This window comes from Cynocephalus volans, chromosome 7, assembly GCF_027409185.1.
Source record: "Cynocephalus volans isolate mCynVol1 chromosome 7, mCynVol1.pri, whole genome shotgun sequence".
NCBI lineage: Eukaryota > Metazoa > Chordata > Mammalia > Dermoptera > Cynocephalidae > Cynocephalus > Cynocephalus volans.
Genome location: NC_084466.1, coordinates 135,174,954 through 135,195,391, shown reverse-complemented (window position 1 = coordinate 135,195,391; position 20,438 = coordinate 135,174,954). Strand labels below are relative to the sequence as shown.

Here is a 20,438-nt window from a genome sequence, read left to right as displayed (position 1 = left end):
TGCTCTCAGATCAGAAGAATTAAGGTCATGAAAATGTCCATTCTACCCAAAAGCAATCTACAGATTTAGTGCAATCCCAATCAAAATACTAATGCCATTCTTCACAGAAATAGAAAAAGCAATTCTAACATACATATGGAACTAAAAAGGCCCTGAATAGCCAAAGCAATCCTGATCAAAGAAAAAAAAAAGCAGAAGGCAATAACACTACCCTAATTCAAATTATATTACAAAACTACTGTAACCAAAACAGCATACTGCTGGCATAAAAACAGACACTTGGATCAACAGAACAGAGTAGAAAACCCAAGAATCAACCCACATACTTACAGCCATCTAATCTTTGATGAAGGCAACAAGAACATAAATTGGAGAAAAGATTGCCTCTTCAATCAATGGCACTGGGAAAACTGTACATCCATATGCAGAAGAATGAAACTGGATCTGTACCTCTCACTATATACCAAAATCAACTCAAAATAGATTAAAAATTTAAATATAAGACCAAAAACCATAAAATTACTAAAGGAAAATATAGGGGAAACACTCCAGGAAGTAGGACTGGGCAAAGACTTTATGAATAAGACCCCAAAAGCACAAACAACAAAAGAAAAAATAACCAAATGGGATTATATCAAACTACAAAGCTTCTGCACAATGAAGGAAACAATCAGCAGAATGGAAAGACAACCTACAGAATGGGATAGAATATTTGCAAACTACACATCTGACAAGGGATTAATATCCAGAATATATAAAGAACTGAAACAACTATACAGAAAAAGAATAATCCAATTTTAAAATGGGCAAAGGAGATGAATAAACATTTTTCAAAGAAAGACATACAAATGGCCAACAAGTACACGAGAAAAATGCTCAGCATCACTAATCATCAGAGAAACGCAAATCAAAACCACATTGAGATATAATCTCACCCCAGTTAGACTGGCCATTATTAAAAAGACCAAGAATAACAAATATTGCTGAGGATGTGGGGAAAGGGGAACTCTTTTATGCTGTTGGTGGGAGTGTAAATTAGCACAGCCATTATGGAAAACAGTATGGAGGTTCCTCAGACAACTACAGATAGAACTACCATATAATCCAGCAATACCACTTCTGGATGTATATCCAAAGGAATGGAAATCATCATATCAAAGGGATACCTGCACTCCCACATTCATCACAACTCTATTTACAATAGACAAAATATGGAACAAACCTAAGTGTCCATCAATAGACATCTGGATTAAGAAAATGTGGTATATATATATATAAACACACACAATGGAATACGGCTCAGACATAAAAAAGGAATGAAATTCTGCCAACTGCAGCAACGTGGATGAGTCTGGAGAAAATCATGTTAAGTGAAATAAGCCAGGCACAGAAAGGGAAATACCACTTGTTCTCACTCATAACTGGATTCTACAAAAGAAGGGGTGGGGGAGAGAGAGAGAGAGATACTAGAGATGTGGGGGAAGGTGGGGGTTAGGGGAGGGTAAAGGGCATAAAGAAAAATTACAATTTGTAATAATGAATATGATAATAATAAAAAATAAAAGAACTTCTAGAGCTAAAAAAAAGTGAGAAATCAGTAAGCAAAAAGTAAGTACATATATATTTGGAAAATTTTAAATGTACTTTTAATTAGTATAGGAGAAATAGTGGATATTTTTTGAGACTTACTCTCAAAGGAGAAATAATTCTGAAAATATAATATGCATAGAACTAAATGAAAATACCACATATCAAAACCTGCTGGAAGGAACTAAAGAAATTATTTAAAGGATATTTTATAGCCTTAAATGCTTATAGTAGAAAAGAAGACTGAACGTTAATGAGCTGAGCATTAATCTTAAGACGGTAGAAGAACAGAGTAGACCCAAAGTAATAGAATGAAGGAAATAATAAAGTTAGAGCAGTCCATGAAATATAAAACAAAATAGAGAGGTTTGGCAAAATACAAAATTTGGCTCTTTTTAAAAGTAGCAACATGACAATAATAACAGAAGTGGCAGGGTAGTGAAGTGGTAGAAAGGGTGGGCTCTGGAGCTGACTGCCGGGATTGTATCCCATCCCAGCTGCACAGCCTTGGGAAAGGGACCAGTGGCTGGAATCAGTGGAGCCGCAGCTCAAACTCTGTACTGTCAGACCCCACTGCCTACGCATTAATTAGTTATCCTTATGAGACTCCAAAGTTGTGTACTCTGACCTCGGTATCTTTTTCTCATAACGAAATGGGTATTATTATCCTGTTTTACAGCTGGGAAAACTGAGGTTTGGAAAATGTATGTCATTTTCCCAAAGTCATGGAACTATCAAGTGTTAGAACTGATTCAAGACCAGATCTTTGAACCTCCAAAGTCTACTCTCTCTACCACCAGGCTGAGCTGCAAGAGGAGAGGAAATTCCTGTGTTGGCCACTCAATGTAGTGATGCTCTGGAATGCTATTTACTGTATACCCAACTTTAGTAGGAAAATCGTCTTTTTTAAGGTCGACTGTAAAACAGCAGGGGCAAATGCCCCTTAGTCATATGTAGAAGTTCCTACTCCTACTAATGGTAAGCCAGCCATTAAGATTATGGGCTTTGAAATCAGAAATAACTTAAATAATTGCTAATATTTATTAGACACGATGTTACCAAGCATAATGCTAAACTCTTTCAATCCTCACAAAATCCATTTTCATAGCTTCTATTACTGTCTCATAATACAGATTTAGAACCTCAGGTGTAGAGAAGTTAAACTCACACAGCTACAAATTGGCAGAGGCAGGATTCCAACCCAGGCCATCTAACACCAGAGCTGACATTCTCATCCACACTAGACTCCTGGGCCCCAACTTCCTCATCCATCATTTGGGGGTGACAATATCCACACCCTGAACTGTGAAGAGGAAATGAGGGAAGGTAGGCAAAGCCCTTGTATACCCAACTTTTGGAAAAGCTTCTTTTTTACAGTATCCAGCATGCAGCGAGTGATGACCATGACAATGACAATGATAATGAAGAAGATGGTGATGATATCTGCTACTTACCAAGATACAGGCCTAATTGCTCCAGACTAACTTATTGCATAAAATCCTCAAGAAGACACCCTTCCTTCCATTTCATTTACAGAAATATTTACGTGGACAGATCACTCATGCTCTTACATGAAAGCTTATTTTCAAAATCAAAATCACAGTATTTTGCATTACGTGAAGATACGAGAAAAGGATTTAAAAGAATCTGACAAATAAGATTATAGAGAAGTGGGGGGAAATGCTCACATTATTCATTGCAGTAAGCCTAGCTTTGAACTTCATTTTCCAGAATTTTTAAAATACCAGTGATCGCAGCATAAAAGACCAATTAATCAGGCTGTGTTTGTCCTCTATGTGTGAGTCACTGTTGCCATCTACAGTTAAATATGGGGCATGCAACGCTGCCAAATAACTGAAGCATTCTAAGAACACAGGAGAGGATGATGCTGAGAAAATCCACTTGTTCAACGAGTACAGAAAACAAAAAATGCTACCTGAAGGAGCAGCTCTTTTTCAACCACCTCTTCAGTCTTGCTGATGAGACGCTTCTGCAGGGTGTGAATTTTCTGTATCAACTCAAAGGTACTGGGGTCGCTGGCCTGTCCAAGGGAACAACAACAAGCAGCTGAGATATCATTAGTTTCAAAGCATCAAGGTCCCTATGCAAAATAATTATTGTTTTGTGAAATCCTATTGCAGACTCAGTACAGAGAGATTTAGACCAAAAAAAAAAAAAATTAACAAGATAGTCATAAATATCTATCCCCCCAAAAAGCAGTCTGCAGTTTTCTTAATGTCTTATCTCTGGCTCTATTAGCCTGTAAATGGAAAGTGAATGTGTTTATTCCACCAGTGGGAATAATAATAATAATAACAATAACGAAAGCTACTATGCATGATACCTCATTCTTTGCCACCATCCAGACACTGTGCTAAGTGCTTTTCATGCAATATCATATTTTAACCATACAACTGCCCTATGAGACAGTATTATCAGCCTTCCCTTTTTACAGATAAAACAACTGAGGCTCAGAGAAGTTAAGTTATTTCCCCAGACTGGAAAGGGTCAGAGCTGGATTCAAGCCCAGCTATGCCTGGCTCCCAAGGCTGTGGTTCTTAATTACTATTCTCTGAGGCTTTCCCTACCATCTCCTCTGTTTCTATAGGAATGAGACAAGGTTCCCCAATTCACTCAGCCTTTGGAAATTGTCAACAAGAAGATTCATTACAGTCTGTGATGGGGAAGGTTTCCAGGATGTGGACTTCTGCTAATAATTGGCAGCAGAACACAACCATGGCATTTAGCTTTCAAATGGAGTTATCAATCTGTAAAGCCTTAATGCTCCTTCAATAGCTATCTGTGTACAATTCAAGCAAGATATACAGTTATAAATTGATAACTCATCTTCCAGACTTTGAGCCAAAGCTTCACTTTCAACTGTACTGACATTTTTTTAAATTAATCTGGCAGTAAAATATTTTCAACTGCCTCCTGGAGTCTCTATTTTCTAATTTTTTAATAGAAATTGACATAAAATTGGAAACTTTAAAGATCTGCTTGAAAACACATGGAATAAACTAATGTGAGAACAAATAGATTTAAAATCTCAGCTCCACTTCTCAACACATATCCATATTTCGTAGGGTTAGTAAACTATGCCACTCTTGGCATTTGAAGAGGAATAAATGAAGGTCCAAAACAGAGAGGAAAAAGATATTCCATTGACTCTGACTCTGCTTAAGAAATACCCACGAAGTGCCAACTGAAATCCATATACTAGGACTAGATTTGGTGCAGTCACTTGGCAGGACTGGATGTTGTTAAATTCAGGTCTCTTGTTTACATGACAATTTATAATGCATTACCCTTAATGCTTTCTTGGTTTAAAGGAAAAAGATCAAAATGAAAAATAAAAACCTACTTAGCTGATTCTCTACTTTGCATGCTCTTTCATATATCACATACTTACATCTCCCAACACCTTTAATGGTTCACTTAGTCAAAGCCCTATTTAGCACCCATATTGCTAGGTAGAACTAAAGGAGACAGCTATCTTTTTCTTGAATAAGCAGAGCTTGTCTTTAACTGTTATTTTCAGTGCTGGTAGTAATGTCTATGAGGAAGTCATAAAATAAAATGTGAAGTTGACTATGTATCCTCTACCGCCGGGATTTTGGCTCCCCAGATCCTAAGAGAAAGTGTTTGGCTAACATAATGTCAGTCCTTCAAAAAAAAGGGCTAGTTTACAAAACCATCTTTCCTGCAAGAAATAAAAGGATGCAAAGACGGTGGCCAATAGAAATAAAGGCGATTAACAATCCAAGACTAACAGGTAGCCTCAGGATAACTGGATGGCCAAACACTACCTAAACAAGAAAAATAAATGTCAATTGGTGAGGCCAATTTGCAGCTTTCACTGGGTCTTATTTTGGCAGAAAGGATTTTGTCCAAGACTTTTAAAACAAAACCCAAATGAAAGTCTGGTTCTGGAGCAACCCAATTTACATTTGATCCAGCCTCACATTTTAGGTGACAATTTGCAGAGCATTCAATAAAACCATGCTTCTTTACTGTGCTTTAGGTTAGAAGCCTCACATGAGTTAGGGAAGAGATTTGGGGACAGGGAGAATGCGCTGCCAGATGTTACCTCAAGCTTCCTCCACCTGTGCACGTTCATGGGGTTCTCCAGCTCCTCCTCCAGGGCTCGGCATCGTGTCCTTTCCTTCAAGAATTCTCTTTGCGTGTGAAAAAGCTCCTGCCTGAATCAGACAAATTTTCTTTTGTAAAGAAATTATCTGCCTATTTGCATATCATATCTTTATGTGGTTACATACACACTACGTCTTGCATAAAAAGTTGGAATTAAGGAGACTTTTATGAACACTGAGACCAACCTCTCACCCCCATCTGGGCGAGACACAGATGATATCAATTCTTACAGAGCTCAAGAATTGCCTTAGCTTTAAAAAAAAAAAAAAAAAAGGTACCAGGGTTTCAGAATCATGATTCTGGATACTCCAAGAATTTAGAAGTATATGGAAAGAATGAGGGGGAAGATGAATTATGAGAGCACCTCGATAGTAGCAGTATGTGAACAGTCTGCATTCCACACCTGGAACCTGACTGCCAAGATACAGGGGTGCAGGTGATAACCTGCCACCAATTAGGGCAGAACATCTCCACCCTCACCAGAGTGGAATCATTTCAGGAGCTTTGACAACATCCCTTTGCCTGGACCCAATCCCCAGCAGGATTCTGCTTTACTGGCTCTAGCCTGGGGCCTGGGCTTCACAGGTTTTAAAGTCCTGCTGTTAGTTCTAATGTGCAGCCAGGACTGAGAAACTCCAGGTTAGGAACTGTGATATTTCATCTCACGTTCCACAACTATGCAGATGGCTAAAAAATTCCTGAAGAACTAGCTCTGGCTCAAACATACTTCTAAAATCTGTGGGCGTTTCTAGTTAATAGGTAATGTGCTACAGCAAGCTCCAGTATCCTGTGAGCTGGCTGCCACCCTACTGAAGGAGAATCTTCACTGGGAGGTGGAGGAGAGGCATGGGCAATAAGGATGTTATTATCTGTCCTCATCTGCTGCGGGTGTGAAGATTACTAATACTAAGCCATCTCTTTTACTTAATTGCTTCATTTAAACCAATAATACAACTTCCCCTCATTAGCATGACAAACCATTAGAATTAACTGCATGATGTTCACTCAACAGGGAGCTCAGAACAAGCTGCTTAGAATTAAAAGCATATTTTTAACACCTCCATTTTCTAAACTATTTTCAGAGGAGGAGGGTAAAAGTATTAGCTACCATATTTGACAGCTTACTAGACACCACGCTAGGCACATTACATTTTCGTGTTTAATTGGAACTACAAGTTGGAAGCTCAGAGAAGTTCAGAGATTTGCCCAAGGTCACACAGCTTCTAGGTGACAAGGCTAAGATTGGAATTCATGCCTGCTTGCCTCCAATCTCTATTAAGTTGCATTCCCATTGAAATGAAAAATAAAATCTATTACCAACAAACCAGCAACATTGACTAGAAATGGGTAAAATTTGGTCCTTTGTATACGTGATAAAAATAATTCACTGCTGACAAGTTTAGTGATGGTCTTGGAGGTCATGAAATAGCTACTTAGAATGAATCCATTTGTCTCCAAAATGTCAATGGTTGTATCTCTGGGTAGTAAAGTTATGAGTGATTTTGTAATCCCTTCTTTACATTTTTTTGCACATTTCCCACATTTTCTACAATGAATTTGTACTACTTTTATCATATGAAATACAAGCAACTCTTAAAAAAAGTATTGATCCACCCTTGTTAGTGGCAATCTCGCTGTATAAACATATTCACTACATCTAAATATCAAAACTATCTACTAATCCAGTTAATTTGAAAATCAGATCCAAACTGTGTCCTTATCCCAAGGTTGTCAAGAATACTGTTGATCTACAAGTCTGTGGGGAATAAAGATAGCTACTGAGAAAATACCAGACCTCTTTATTTGGTTTCCTGCAATTGCCTATATAAAACATGATGATATTTTCCCAAAGGGAAAGTAGATCTTGTGTAATGCAAGATTTAAAGAAAGAAGGAGCACTTTTCAGCCAAAGTGAAAGCTGCAGAAGATAAATCAAGGGTGAGATACAAAATTTGGCTGCCTTCTAAGCAAAAAGTTTTCAAATAGTGATAGAATTAAATTTTCACCTCTTTTCATCCTGTATATACTGTAATTCCAAGAAAAAGATGTGCAAATGTTACCGGGATTAAATTTAAATACCAATGCTCCTTCTCTTGCATACTACCTTATTAAAGAAATTCAAAAGAGTTCATTGGGGGAAAAATTCTGAATTGCAACTAGTTGGTGTTTGTGATTTGACTCAAAATTTCTTTTTTAAAATCCAAAATAAAGTTTTTCAAAACCTTTTTGCATTCACCCATGCCCTCCTAAAGGAAGCTAGTTCATTTTTGTAATAGCATGAGTACAATGTAGATTTTAGGAAAAAGTTGTTCTCATTATGTGCTAATAATTTCATCATATAAAATTCATTTTGTACAACTTGATAAAGACCTTCCACGACCAGCAAGCATAAATACCAGGTCATTTTGGGAGCTCCCCACAAACTGCTGTGCCCTCAGCCCTGAGACTCTCCTGTTACCTGAGTTCGTCGACATTAGCTACACTCCTGGCAAGAATACCCTTTTCCCGGCGAAGCTTCTTGATCTCAAGTTTGAGGATTCTCATGTCCTCCACCCTCTGGTTGTACTGGCTCTCGCCTTTATTCAGCACAGACTGTTGGATCTTGATCTTCTCATAGAGCAAAGCCAACTCGTCATTGCGCCGAACAAGCTGAGACCCCAGGATATCTCTCTCACTGATGACCTAGAAAGGTAGAGAAGGTCATGGCCGCCAGGGAACAAAAAGTCTCGCTTATCATTATGGCAGCAGCATTCACTCAGTCAATGAATATCTATTGAATGCCCACATGTGCTGGGGACCACGTGGGCTGGGCACTGGAAATACCCTGCTAGACAGTCAACACTGGACTCTTCCCATTCGAGTTTTCAATCTTCTTGGAAAAAGAATCCACAATACAGCAAATAATCCATAATAAAAATAACAGTCCAATTGCCCAATAATCCTTGGCCCATGGATATATATTTTTGTTTGTTGGTTTGTTTTCTAACCCATATGTTTTTAAATGTTTAAATTTAAATGACTGGCACAAAGTCATTTAAATTTAAATGACTTCTTCTTACTGCCTTGCACTGGCTGACTTCTCTCTGCCAGATCCCTGAAAGCATTTGAGTTTCTATCTCTCAAATTATGTAATTATTACTTGCAATTATAAGCTAGCAATTATATTATACTAGAATGTAAGCTCCTGGGAACAGGGACCTTATGGTCTTATTGGCCAAGGTGTCCCCAGTGCCTAAAAGAGTGACTGACACATAGGAAGTGCTCATAAATCTGAGTCACATAAATGAACATTTCATAATTAGTCAACACAAGATGGGCTTCTGCTGCTGTTCTTCCAACACAGGTAAATGGCAGAGCTTAGAGAGGAATGAGGATTTGTGAATCAAACACTCATGTCTGCTGATGAGGTCTGCAGAACTGATGGGGTGTCCTACCTGGTCTAATTCCTTCTTCTGTCTCAACCTCTCCCCATCGGCCTCAGCAATGATCCGCAGGAGTTTTCTCTCTTCAGCTTCTTGCTTTTCAATGAAGTGTTTGGTCTCCAGGGCTTGTTGTCTCAGCTTCTGCAGCTCAGCCTGACAAAAAATGAAAGATGCTGACGAATTTCATTCAGTAACAACACAAACCAGGACTACAGGGCCTGGATTCAGAGGAACAGTTGTGCTTCTTACACTTTCCTCTGATGTTTCATTTAACACGGTTTCATCACTCTCACAAGCAAAACCAGCTTACAACACACACACACACACACACACAAAGCCCATAAAGAAACAGCAGTGCACATTACAGTGATCATGTTTATTCTATGAGTTGTGCCCTTGAGGGGATTTCTATCATTTTTCTGTATATGTGTATCAAGGGCTTCACTGGTCTTCAGCAGTACTTCATCTCCTACCAGCTAAACATCAGGAGAATTCACAAAGAATATGCAGAAGAGAATGTGGGAGTAAGGACAGGGGAGGCCTCTGTCATGGTCCTAATATCACCAGTACATCAACAGCAAAGATAAAGCCCATTACAAGCAAAGATTAAATCAGTCAAAGATAACAAATAAGTGTCTGTCTTGTAAAACATTGTGATGGAACAGAAGGGATGTCATGGTATAAAAAGACATATAGATCCTACTCATAAGACACTTTTAATCCAGATGAGAGGATAAAATATATAAATATGTATTATGCAAATATTAATAAGCCCAGGCAATAATTTTTCAGTATCATTGTTATCATGCAGACAGTGAATGGATGTTACAGAAGGTCAAAGGAAAAGTCATCACTGGGCTGGGGTCATCAGGGACACTTTCTCAGAGAACTCAGACCTGAGTCTTGCCCTTGAAGTTGCATGGAAATCACAGATGATGGGGAAAAGGTGCTATGAACTGGTAAATTTCAAAAGGAAAATTCCTCTCATCCAAGTACATGTTCTCTACTATTCCACAAGTATATTTGTGACCTATAATATCCAGGCATGACAGTAGGCATTTTGCAGAGCTACTCTTATCTCCATTTTGCAAGTGCAATTACAGAGACAAAGAAAAGCAAATAACTTGCCCAAGGTCACAGAGCTAGTAAATAGCAGAGTTGAGATTCCAACAAAGATCTTCTGATTCCAAAGCCTGTGCTCCCACTACAGTCACCACCCAATAGTTCCAAATCAAATACAAAAGATGAGTAAGATTTGAGGGATTCACCGTCCATGGAGATGATGAATATAGCCAACGACAGTGTGAAAATGCTATCTACCATGTGAAAAAGGACATGGGAGCACACGGGAAATATACAGGAAGTTTCTATTTCTGCCTTGGGTTTGGTTTAGAGGGAGGAACCAGTCAGTTCCTTGGCAGTTGACAGATACTGCTAAAATGGAGGGGTACGTGCTGGGCGTACAACAGTCAGGCTTGTGTGAACAACGCCTGCAAACTATGAAGTGCCTGGTGCATTGACCAGACAGCAAAGCATCCGGTGTGGCTGGATTAGAGTGTTAGGTAGGGAATAAATAGCAGGAGGCAAGGCTGGCAGATAGCTGGGCCAGGCTGGGAACAGCCTTGCATGCCATGTACTGTATGAATATACAGTGGGGGGGGGTTACCCACATTAATGGAAAGAACAGTATGTCTTTGAGAGATTCCATGCCCAGATGGGAAAGACAAGTGGTATCACAGGCCAGATCCACATAAGAAGAAACAAATGAGGAGGAGCAGCTCTGCTTCCACCCACACCTGGAATCACAAGGGAAATGACAAGATATTAAGGCTCCAAATTGCCAATGGCTTGCAGGTTGGCACATGACAGTGAAAGAGTAATCATTTTTTCCTCCAAGTAAGAATTAGGTTGCCTCAACCCCACCTACCCAGAATGGTCACCAAGACGATAGAAAATCTCATATTTGTAAGTGCCTATAAACCAATCCAACTCTAGTCAAGGCCCGCCTCTAATCCATGAAGACCAGGAGTCGTTAATTCCACACCTCAAACTTAACTTACCCAAACAGTAGAAGATACTGTACACCTAGTAATAGATATGCAATATCACAAACTAGTGCAACCAGCTACTGTAAAACCAAGGGTTTCCTTTATGACATTCTATTTGTTCATTCATGAAATATGCTTTGGTCTAGGAATAAGCAAAAGGAAATACTCATTGAGAAAAGATCTGGTCTAGTATCTACCACCCAAGGAGGATTGCCTGTTAAGAAAGGGAGCGAAGAGCCAGCCTTTCTGTTTCTATAATCATTTAAGGTGACAGCAAAGACAGCGATAAAATATCTGTTTGGCTCATGCTTTCTTTAATAAAACTTTTATTTTCCCAGATGTGCAACATTCACTTTCCTGTTCCTAAGTGCCAAGAGCTGATCAGAATCCATCAGCAGAACAAAATGAAACCCCTGTTATATTAAAATGCAATCAACAGAGTGTAAAGTATCTGTCTGAAATGTAAAACCACTCGTGCGTTTGGCATTGCTGGGTACTTTTTTCATAATATATCAAAATTCTGAGTGGTCTCCTTGTGTCATAAATTTATGGGCTGTAAACAAGATTTGGCATTAGACGTTGGCAGCAAATGTTAGCATCAACAAAATACCTTGGGTCTAATGCATTTAGCAGTAATAAATCTGAGCTGTCTCACCCAGGAAAGATCGTAAAGACTGCTGTGCACTCAAAAGCCAACAGGCAATATCCTAGGTGGGACCTGAAGTTTCTGCACCTATTCAAGTGTTACTGGTGCTATGAAGTTGTTATGAGATGGCAGAACACACCCTTCAGAAATTACACAATTTTGCAATCAGTGTTTATGGATTATATCTCATCTAATTTGGCTAGGGGCATAAATCATATCTCATAAGCCATACTTGCAGGACTGTCACCTGTTCCTACATGATCCCGCCACTCATTGTGTTTCACAGAAACCATCTGTTTATATCCAGCAAAACAAACAGGACCACCTCAAGTCTTCTTGCCGCAAGAATAATTGGGCTTTTTCTCTCTCTCTCATGAAATGACAGCTCCCTATCCATGTCAATGCTACAGCGGCCACTAAGTAAATGGATAAGTAAAAGGTGCCCTGAAGCCAGTCCTTAATGCGGTGTTGAGCTCTGGACACAGAGAAGTTGCTGCTGAATTATTCACCAAGAATCAAAGTGCTGTCAGATAGATGTGGGATGATTGGGAAGTGATGAGACAGAATTGGGGGCTTGTTAGGGCTGGAAGGCAGACACACCAAACGAGAAAACTCCTTCAGTGCTGATGAAACGAGACTGGGACAGGATGGGCAGGTGAACGCAGCAATGTCTGCAGAGAACTATTGACATTCTGTCATACCCATAGTACGCTGACAATGTCTAGGATCCTGAGGAGTCAGTAGAGCTTGGTGTTAACTGAAAAAGGAAAAGAAACATGGAGGAGCGTGATTTTTCTGTTGAGGGGGATGACCTACTATGGACAATTGTTTGTCTATCAGCTTGGAGAAGTAGTAAATTGGGTTGTCCTGATAAAAGGCATCTCATAGTCTACCAAGCAGACTAGGGCTCCAAGAAGGATTATGTACCCACACAGCTTTGTAGAACTCAAAATAATAAGATAAATGTCTCTCAGAGCAAAGTTATAGAAAATCTGCCCTTTATTCCAGGATTTTGGTTCACAAACATTAGATGCCTGAAATCTAGATACCTTTGTGGAATGTGATTCAAATTCTTAGGCTAAAAAAGTCAAGAGCCTGAAACTGGACATTTGAGCTGGCACATTTTTCTTAAGAATGTCAAATGGGCTTAATGATCAGCCAAAATTATCCAGTCGGTGCACGATTGCAAGTCACCCTTAGGTAGCCTCAAATAGTAAATCAAGCAGGCCTCTTTTCTCTGTTCCTCATTCTTGCCTTAATGGGAAATGCTGGGAGAAAAGGCAGCCTAGTTTCACAAGTCCAAAGCAATCATCTTTCTATAATCAATGACCTAAAGTCATCCAGACCTGGGATTCCCATTTGAAGCAGACTCTCCAGAGCAGAACCCTTTTATCATCCCTCATGTCCACCAGCTGCCAACTCTGCTGACCCAGGACCAAATAACCAGTCCCTATTGCCCTTTATTTTATTTTTCTTATGACGCTTCTCTGGAGCTATATGTGTAGATGCCTGATAAGGGAGGGCATGATTGAAATAAATATTAACCAAAATCAAGCTAAGGAATTAAGAATACTTGATCTTTTGTATAGGACGTTATTCTAAAGCAGAATTTCATAGAAGGTGGTTACTTCCACCTAGGACCCCATTATGGGGTAATAATTAATCTTTTTAATAGTGTATCATTTGGGAAAGTAAGAGATGAGAACCAACACCATCCTCTAAAAGAAAGAGACGGTGCTCCACTTGTATTACACTGAAGCCTTGCTAACATGGTACATGAGGCCTATGGGTGAAACAATGCCTATAATAAGATTCTTCTGATTCATTCAGTGATAAATAAACCCCATCCCCCTACAGGCTCCAGGGTGGAGCAAACTGCCTTCTATAAAACTCTGCTTTTGGGGCCGACCCCGTGGCTCACTCAGGAGAGTGCGGCGCTGGGAGCGCCGAGGCCGCGGGTTCGGATCCTATATAGGGATGGCTGGTGCGCTCACTGGCTGAGCACGGTGCAGGTGACACCACACCAAGGGTTACAATCCCCTTACTGGTCACAAAAAAAAAAAAAAAAAAAAAACCTCTGCTTTTGAACAAGGGAAATAAGGGCATAGATGCTGGGTATTTTCAAAGTTTAGAAAACATATGCATGTGTCTTTGTATATAAATAAATTTTAAGACAGAATTTTGTATTCTTCTATCATAAGCTGGAGTGGGGGAGATGAAAGTCTCAGACAAGTAAATATACCAATTACCATATCTTTTCTGTAAAGGCACTTTTGTTACAGTTTAATATTTCTTAAACCAAATGTGCCTTAAGTTAATTTAATGTAGTAGTTCTATTTCCATGAAAACCTATCATTAAGTTGACAAAACCCATTATTAAATTGAGAGTGCATATTTCAATCCATGGAATCTTAGAATCAAGGGAATATGGCATTTTTTTAACCTGTCCAACACTAGATAGGGACATTTTCAAGACAGGGACTGCCTTTGAAAGCTAATGTGAGCAAAAACCAAGGTACCCAGTTTCTAGTTTGTTGTAAACAGTTCCTGCAAATGATTCATAAGCATCCATGAATATTCTCCACATACATTCTCAAAATAAAAGTGGCATCATTCTCTTAGAAGTTCCTTTTCTTAATTCTTTGGACAAATGGATTAGAAGGGAAATATGCTGGATTAGATAGGAAAAGGAAAATACATCACATTTAGTGATGCATACAGTAAAAAACACGTTTGGTTCAAGAATTTGGAATGGTGTAATTCTTTGGTATGTGTTCTTGGAAAGAGTCTTTACGTTAGCAGACGTAGAATGTTCTAAATTAGATTTAAAAGGGTATGTCTTAGTAAGATATATGAAGACCAAGGTGATCCCTGGAGGAGCAACTGCAAGGTTCTTAGGCCCACAGAGGTAAAGTGAACTATGAACCCGTTCCAGGGCAAACCAAATGTGGACAAAGCTCTGACACCCAGTAACTAAGTAAATTGCAGGCAGAAAACTCACACACACAGGAAGTACACAATGACTAAGAGCAGAGTGACAAAGCATCACCTTATAGGAGGTCCAGGGAGGTGTCAGTGAGGATTGGGTGTGGGCACAAGGGCTGGACTCGGGTCATGAATGCAAAGGGATTGTAGCCATCTGCAAGCTCAAGGAGTTCCTGGGTACTGCCAACCTGCTAGGTTCTCTTCCACCAATGTATGACAGCCAGCACAAATGAGCTAGGTGTTTGTGCATCTCCACTACCTCCTTCGCCCACTCTACCTGGCAGCACTACCTGTAAGGAACCCTGACCTGGAGATGGTAGAGTTCCTCCTCCTGGTGCCTTGCGTGGGTCAGTTTGGGTAACTAACAATTGCGACCACTGGCAGCCTTGATTTTTCTCTCTGCCCCTTGATGCCTTCAGTGAGAGTGAAGTCTGTCTCAGCAGGTAGATGGGTTATTGGTCCATCTCCTTTACTATAAGGTCTGTACCTTCAATGTTTCCTTTTCCTTTTCTATTCGCTGCTGTTCCAGATGCAGCTTCACAAGTGCTGACTCTTTGGCAGAGATTTCTTCTTTCAGCTGATCTATCTGATGGGTCATAATCTTTAACTTTCTCTTCATTTCCGTTATTTCATCCTAATGAAATGAAAAGAGAAATGTTTGAAAGTGAATTAAATAGACACCACTGTCCTATGGAAGTTCAATACATATTTAAGAGCTTTTAAGGGAAGCTCTCCCAAAACAATGGTTTCTTGACCAATTACAACTGGGCTATTCCTTTGTCTCTTGAGCCCACCAGTCTCAAAGTATTTTATAACATTAAATTTTAAAATATTCTCATGGGATATATACAAAGTAGACATAATGAATAATACACATACACACACACACACACACACTTTATTCCTCATTTTACAAGAATTGGAAGCACAAAAAACATTATAACTAAAAGATTTTGAAGCAACACTCTGTGATTAAATGACTAAAGTCTGCCACTGACCTCTGAGTCATTGTAGCTATTAGCAGTCTTAAAAATTAGAAAAAAGAGAATGGTGATTCTATACTAAAATTAAAAGTAGAACCATGATCTCCACATCCTATTAAGCTGTGTCATTTCCATTTCAAACAACCTGATAGTTTTGCACAAATTGATCTTCTTTTTCAGGTGAATTCTTCCTGATTTACAAGATTTCTTTCGTGGTCTATTCTAAATTCCGCCATTATGATAGCAGGACTGCTTCAAACCCAGGGTGAGAGAAATCAAAATGTAAAGACATAAATATATTCTTTACCTGGGCCTCAACCAGATTTTTGCTATACAGATTCCTGTCTGACCTTACAGCTTCATACAGGTTCTGTTGCTGTTTTAACTTAGTCTCTGATTCAGCTATTTTTTTCTTGTAGTCAAAAATCTGCATTTCACGGGTTTTTATGTCTTCCATGTACATGAGGACCTGGAGGAGAAAGAAGTATATCAATATGGTTAAATAGCCCATCTGTGCTCATCGGTTCAGGACAAATGGAGTTTTTTATCTAAGGGTGGCTGGTAGAGATGCCAGCAGTTAGAAAGTCTGAGTGTGGCTATAATCACTGCAGTACTACACAGAAATTCAGCCCAGCTGGTTAGGAGCAAACATACATTTTATCTATGCCAGAGTTCTGCTCAAGTATAAAGGCTTAACCGTTATTTTGTGATCACAAGAGAGAGAGGAACAAAAAAATAAATTCTTTTAATTCTGAAAACCTCTTCTGAACACCCCACCCACCAAAAAAGAAAGGAAAAAAAAAAAAAGCCACAGGCTTAAACAGTTCTTAACACAAAGCACTATGAAAGATAAGAGATAACTGTTTGGTCACACTGGGTGCTTCATAAAGTTAGCCATGAGAGAGAAAAGTGGCCTTTCAATGCTGGTGGCAATCATAAGGGTGTCTTGCCAATGTCAAACTCACTCCATCAGCGGAACTCAAAGGACTTCAGAAAAATACATTCTATTGTGCACAAAACACTTCCAGGAAAAAAATGAGAGGCGAGAATGACTGCCTCCTCTTCGCAAGTATGAAGAATTGAGTCCTGAAATTCCACTGTGAGCCAATACCTCTCAACAAGCAACGTGTATAAGCAGAAATTATGTAATCACGACCCTCAGCAGCAAGGTCCACAGAAGTTGATTTCTTGAAGACAAACTTCCTTAAAAATTCCTTAAGAAGAAAAATTTTATCAAGGAAAACTGATTACTTCCATGAAATTATGATGTAAATAACAACCAGAAGACACAAGAGAAAATTCTTAAGAATTCACTGCATTTTAGGGGAGTTCATTAATGGTTACAACGGAAGGAAGTAAAGCAATGTGACAGAATGGCGGAAACGGGACATATTTGAAGTAACATGGCCATAGCAGATTCCTCTGAGGAAGTAACATTTTACCTAGAACCTAAAGGTGGAATAGGGCCTCTTAGACCTTTGCCATGCTGGTATTCATTGTGATTCAGGTGTGGGCTACTGTGAGCAACACATGCCCAAGTTATTGCACTACCAGAATCCTTTTTTCTGCTTGTGGAATTACTACTGCAGACAATACACTCTGAGAAGCCCTGTTTTAGTGTTTTCTCATCAGGTGCAAAGATGGCTGTTGTTTAAAATATTTATCCTTCATATCTTTAAATAAGCACATTTCAAAGTTTTCTTACAGATATTTATGGAGCAATGGGATTAAATTTTAGCAAATGTCTCTCAACATATATTATTTTACACTATTCTTACTGGGTCAATTGATCTGATATACTCAGTAATAAACTCTTCATTTAAAAAATAGTTTAATTTGGTGGCCCAAGCTTGTGTTTTCTTAAAAGCTCCCCTGGTGATTCTGATGGCAGCCAGGTCTGGATATCACTGTGCTTTAGAACCTAACACAGGGTTTCAAGATGGCGGCGGCTGCGGCGGCTGGCGCGGAGTAGCTGAGGTGGAAAAGGTGGCCACTGGGCCTCAGGCAGCCGGGAAACTTGCGGACCTTTCTCTGGCCATCTCTTAAGGGAGGACTGCTGCTGCTGGCCGGTCGTGGGGGCTCAACGCCACTTTGCCCCCGGCAGGAGAGGCTGCCTCATTTACAGGCAACAGCTTTGAAGTGTGGAGCAGGAAAAGAACTGATTCTTAGCTGCAAAAGCGAGTCTTGAAACAGGGAACACGGCGCCAGGGCTGCTGTGGATGCAGCCAGGATCCCGGAGGCTGGGGCCGCACTGAAGGCGGCCAGCTGCCCTATCCAGGATTCGAGGTTTCAGGCCGGCATTAAAGAAGACTCCTGGGAGCGCCGGAGCGGCGCCGCGACTGAACAGCCCGAGGCGGCAGCGCCGAGAACACGGAAGGCAACAAACCAGAGACAGAGCGAGCGCCCGACCTGGCACAGCACTGTGAGTGATCCCTGGCAAAGCTCTGTTCGGGGGGTGGATGCCCACGCGGCTCCCCGCCTGCACCACCAGGCCACTCATTGCCCCGGTGCTGCCTCCATTTTCCCAGGTGCGGGCAGCTCCGCCCTGCTCGGCCATCACTGAGCCCATTTGCTTGGCCTGGCGCGGGGCTTTCCGGACCCTGCGGGCCGGCCTCCTCTCCCACTCCCTCCACGGTTCTCTGGCAGGGCTGGGGGTGTGGGGCGTCCCGACCAGTTTTGGGAGGGCTAGGAAGTACGGGCGGGCCGACTGTCACTCCACCACACCCTGGACTCCGGCCCCGGTAAACTTCCTGTTACTGGGAGGCAGATACCATCTCTGCGACCACCAGTTTGGAAAAAAGCCTAACGAATTTCTGGTTGGGAATAGTGTGGTAGGAGAGTTCCCAGGTCTGCTTGAACCTGCCGGAGAGCAGGCTGCAGGCGGGCACTAGACTCGGTTTATACCGGGGGGATACAAAGGTGAACAAGACCCGAGAAAGATCTACACAGTGCTACAAAGGCACCCAGAGAGACTGGTCGTCTGTGCCTAGCAGAAACCTGGTAGACTTCCTGGGCGAGGCGGTGCTGAGCAGGGTCTTGAAGGCCCAGCTGATAGACGAGGGGTGCAGAAGACACGCCCCAACCCAGCACAGTGTGCACAGAGGGGGGAGACGTGCGGCCAGGGAGGCGGAGACTGGACAGAAACCACACACCCGGTGGGGTCGCCACTGCACAATCTAACAGCCTGGGCCAGAGCACACTGAACGGGGAGAAGTCCTGTACAGAAAGTGAAAGCTCAACAGAGATCACACACCCTGTGGTACGTGATCCACCAGCCCAGCAGAGTACAAGCTGACCAGAAAGGTGGATCCCCGGAGAAGCCCAAGACCCGAGGCAACCACACACACAAGACACTAGAGGCCAACTGAGCAGTCACGGCGGGAGCCATACCAAATTGGCAACCACAGCAACATCCTAGTTAGTCATTAGTCTTAAACCGGTGGACTGTGAAACCCCCTGCCACAATGAATAAACACCAAAAAAAAGACACCAGAAATACAAAAAATCAAGAAAGTACACCACCAAAAGTTAATAAATCTCATACTCTAGATCCTACAGAACAAGAAGCCCTTGAAATAACTGATAAGGAATTTCGAGTGATAATTCTAAGGAAACTGAATGAGATACAAGAAAACTCAGCTAGACATCATGATGAAATGAGGAAAAGTATACAGGATCTGAAAGAGGAAATATACAAGGAAATCAATGTCCTGAAAAAAAATGTAGCAGAACTTGCTGAACTGAAGAAGTTATTCAGCGAAATAAAAAACACAACGGAGAGTTTAACCAGCAGGCTTGTTGAAGTTGAAGAGAGAACCTCTGAACTTGAAGATGGGCTGTTTGAAATAACACAAGCAGACAAAAAGAAAGAAAAAAGAATCAAGGACATGGAAGAAAATCTGAGAGAGATATCAGACAACCTCAAGCGCTCAAATATCCGAGTCATGGGTATTCCAGAAGGGGAGGAAAATGGAGATTCCATTGAAAACATATTCAACAAAATAGTGGCAGAAAACTTCCCAGGTATAGGAAAAATCACAGATCTTCAGATCCAGGAAGCTCAACGATCTCCAAACGTATTCAACCCAAAAAGGCCTTCTCCAAGACATGTCATAGTCAAATTGGCAAAACTCAGAGACAAAGAGAGAATCTTAAAAGCTGCAAGAGAGAAGCGTCAAATCACCTATAAGGGAGCCCCAATCAGGTTAACATCAGACTTTTCATCACAAACCCTAAAAGCTAGAAAGGAATGGGATGATATTTTCAAAATACTAAAAGACAAAGATTGCCAGCCAAGAATACTCTACCCTGCAAGGCTATCCTTCCGAAATGAGGGGCAAATAGTATATTTCTCAGACAAACAAAAACTGCGGGAGTTCACTACCACAAGACCACCCTTACAAGAAATCCTCAAGGGAGTACTGGGTTTGGTTCCTGAAAAATAACTACCACTGCCATAAAAACCTAAGAAAAATCTAAACCCGCTAGTACAATAAAAATGGCATTCATGAAGAGAAAACAAGCTAACAAAAACACTATCTACAACCTAAGGAACCAACAAACAAAGAAACCAAACAGTAAATCAGAAAGCAAGGAACAAAAGACACCTAAGACA

The 20,438-nt window shown here is 40.7% G+C and overlaps 1 protein-coding gene across 1 annotated transcript in view; it reads right to left on the bottom strand.

The window, feature by feature from the left end:
- The window catches only part of CFAP58 (cilia and flagella associated protein 58), a 106,758-nt gene that overhangs the window by 47,641 nt on the left and 38,679 nt on the right, over window positions 1-20,438 (bottom strand). Inside the window, exons 10-15 of the mRNA XM_063101605.1 lie at window positions 16,131-16,292; window positions 15,328-15,474; window positions 9,174-9,314; window positions 8,198-8,421; window positions 5,678-5,789; window positions 3,524-3,628 (exon numbers count right to left, since the gene is read on the bottom strand). Of these exons, the coding sequence (XP_062957675.1) occupies window positions 3,524-3,628; window positions 5,678-5,789; window positions 8,198-8,421; window positions 9,174-9,314; window positions 15,328-15,474; window positions 16,131-16,292 (891 nt within the window). The remainder of the gene's footprint in view (window positions 1-3,523; window positions 3,629-5,677; window positions 5,790-8,197; window positions 8,422-9,173; window positions 9,315-15,327; window positions 15,475-16,130; window positions 16,293-20,438) is intronic.